Source organism: Miscanthus floridulus, chromosome 6, assembly GCF_019320115.1.
Source record: "Miscanthus floridulus cultivar M001 chromosome 6, ASM1932011v1, whole genome shotgun sequence".
Classification (NCBI taxonomy): domain Eukaryota; kingdom Viridiplantae; phylum Streptophyta; class Magnoliopsida; order Poales; family Poaceae; genus Miscanthus; species Miscanthus floridulus.
In genome coordinates this window covers 36824102-36826928 of record NC_089585.1, presented here as the reverse complement: position 1 = coordinate 36826928, position 2827 = coordinate 36824102, and the positions used below count along the sequence as shown (strand labels likewise).

At 52.0% G+C, this 2827-nt stretch overlaps 1 protein-coding gene across 1 annotated transcript; it reads right to left on the bottom strand.

Annotated features, from left to right (window-relative positions):
- Window positions 1–1514: 1514 nt before the first annotated feature.
- LOC136458083 (uncharacterized) lies at window positions 1515–2602 on the bottom strand. The gene has a single exon (XM_066458087.1). The coding sequence runs from the start codon at window positions 2600–2602 to the stop codon at window positions 1754–1756; it is 849 nt and encodes a 282-aa protein (XP_066314184.1). The 3' UTR covers window positions 1515–1753.
- Between the last annotated feature and the right edge of the window lie 225 nt (window positions 2603–2827).

Sequence of the window (2827 nt, the reverse complement as noted above, 5' to 3'; positions counted from 1 at the left end):
AGGCGGGTTGTCATCCTACATGGTTTGCATTGACCATTGTCGACAACGACGAGTTCCCTCTAGAAGCACCGCTAGTCGCATCTACTTTTTTGCTGTGAAAAGTCCAGACCGTGTAATCCTTGACCAAACCAAACCTGATCAAGTGAGATTGCACCTCGCTGTCTACGTGGGCTCTCATGTTCATACAGTGAGAACACGGACATATGGTTGTCGTCCGATTTAGACTCTCATGGTAAGCTTTCACAGCCGCAACAAACTTCCTCACATGAACCAAGTATTGCGGTTCCATTCTCTTCATGCGGTACATCCATTCGGACCTATTGTCCATACCTGCAAACCTTATTCTACAAGCAGCGACAAAAGGCATTATTACAAAGAAATAGCCGCAGAGAAGAGAATAGATCTAGAGCAAAAGAAATAGCAGTTTTCTCTCTCCTCCATGAAAAGATGGATCTAGATCTAGAGCCCCAAATGACAAAGAAGAGCGAGAAATGAGGTTTGGAGAGCGTGTGTATCTACCTTTTGCGGTGTCCTCCTTCAACAAAACAAGAGCAAAACTTTCCCCCCTAGAACGGCCGCCTCGGTTAATCCATTAACGGAGGCGGTCGTTGTAAAACAACCGCCTCGGTTAATAGCCATTAACGGAGGTGGTTGCACAACGATGACCGCCTCCGTTAATGGATTAACGGAGGTCGTTGCTGTAAGCCAACCACATCGGTTAATTGTTGATTAACCGAGGTGGCCGCTTTAAGGTGGCCGCCTCCGTTAAACCTTAACCGAGGTGGGCGCTCGGTGGGCTGGCCTGGCGATGGATAACCGAGGCGGGCAACCCATTCAAAAAAGGGCACACCACGCAAAATAAATCTTGTAGTAGTGCTTGTCCCCAGGGTGCAGCCATGGCCCAGAGGTCAGCGACTGCGAAGGAGTCGCACCATGACCCGAGCCCGCAGGGGATGAGACCGTCTCACCTGTCGCGACGCACTCGACTACAACAGTAGCACGAACCTACTCCGTGTGCCCGTATGGCGTACCAGCGCACGTGGCATCGCCCGTCACCTCACTCCCATGGCACGCTTGTGCGCCGCCCGGGTCGCCCGAGTCACTGGGGTCCCCTTGTCGAGAGGAAAGGGACGAGCCATCTCCCATTTGCAAGGTTTTATTTGGGGTGGTTTTTGGATCATGACAAATTAAGCATTTTTATTCTCTATCTATGTGCCATGTATATCATATTTCTAACGCTTATCCTTGTTAAGTTACTTTTCAGAATGATAAAATATGAGAAATATAAACTGGAAAAGCAACCTTATGAGCCAATATTGATTTTCCATGTTATTCTAACATTGGATCCATGATTAAGAGCGTCAGGAATCTACAAAATGGATGTAGTTCAGCTAGCTAGTGAAACCTAATCAGCGGGATTTAAGTTTGATTTGATATGGATGGTCGTTTTTAAAAAAAAAAATTGGTCTCTAAGATTTGACAACATTATTATCTCGGGTGACTTTGTTAATCTCAAGACACGTGGCCTTTCAAAAGTCTTCACAGAAGTGGGATACATGTACACGTGTTTATACATGCACGAGCGTCTAAAAAATCGTTGGAATCTCGCGTGGATGCTGACAGATTTTTATATATAATGTAAATAAAAATACTAACATACACACAGCTCGAAAAATGGAAAATAATACGGAACATAGATTTGCAGTATATGCGTACGATATTTCGCCTATTCCCGGACGGCCTGACCATGCACTCACATCTGTCCAAGGTCGAGCAGCGACGACAAGTCACTACTGTAAGGAGACTCCTCCAGATGCTGAACCCGGCACCTCCGCCCCATGGGAATGGGTCGATAATAGAACAGCTCCGCCTTGCCGTCGTTAATCCTTGGAGCCCGTGAGCACGCCCGCAGAGACGCGAAAACGACCACCAGCCTTTTCGCGTTCGTTTGCCGGCCGGGGCCACCGCCGGTGCCGGCCTCCAACTTCACGGGCACGACCGTGGTTCGCCGCCGCCGCTCACCGTCGTCGGAGACAGCAGCCACGAAATGACTTTGAGGAGAGGGGAATAACGGCTCCTGCTCTTTATTCCCCTTCACGGCGCAGGAGGAGATCACCTCGTACGGAGCTGCCGCCGCCGCTTCTCGTGGTTTGCCCACCACCAGCTTGCGCTGCTGATGATCTGGGCGGGCGGATGCCGGCGGCGGCGTGCGCGCTTCCATCCTGAGGAGCTGCTCGAGGCTTGGCCGTCTCCTCCTCGCCGCCTCCCGGCGGCGCTCGGCGGCCACCCCGGCCGTGCCGTTGTTGCTGCTTGGCTGTTGTTCGTCGCATGTACGGATCGCAGCATCACGCGCGCACGACATCGCCCGGAAGACGGCCGCGAAACGCGAGCATATGAACCTCTTGACGTCGTGGCTCCTGGTGGCGGTTGTGGTGGTGGTGGTGACCGGCCTCGTCGTCGTCGCCAGCTTCCCGCCGTGAAGGAGCCGCCGCAAGGGAGACGACCCACGAGCAGGGGTGACTGCTGGTGGCGACCATCCGTCGACCAAGAGCGACGCGTAGTCGTCATTCGATGCCATCGGTGGCTCGCACACGCGCGCCATCGATCCCTTCTTCGGTATATATAGCCGAGACTCGTTCTTATATATAGCCGAGACGAGTACCAAAGTGCTGATAAGTGAGCTAGGTTGTTGACTTGTGTTGTGGAGCTTCTGGCGATCGAGTACGAGTAGATAGGCTTCAGTGAGATTTCGATGCATGGGTTGCCGTGGTTCGTTCAACTACCGGCGTACTGAGAGTGACGTCGTTTTGGTTAGTTGGGGAGGTTC

Bases quoted from the DNA above. Each gene is read 5' to 3' on its own strand.
- LOC136458083 (XM_066458087.1), bottom strand. From the start codon at position 2,602: ATGGCGCGCGTGTGCGAGCCACCGATGGCATCGAATGACGACTACGCG.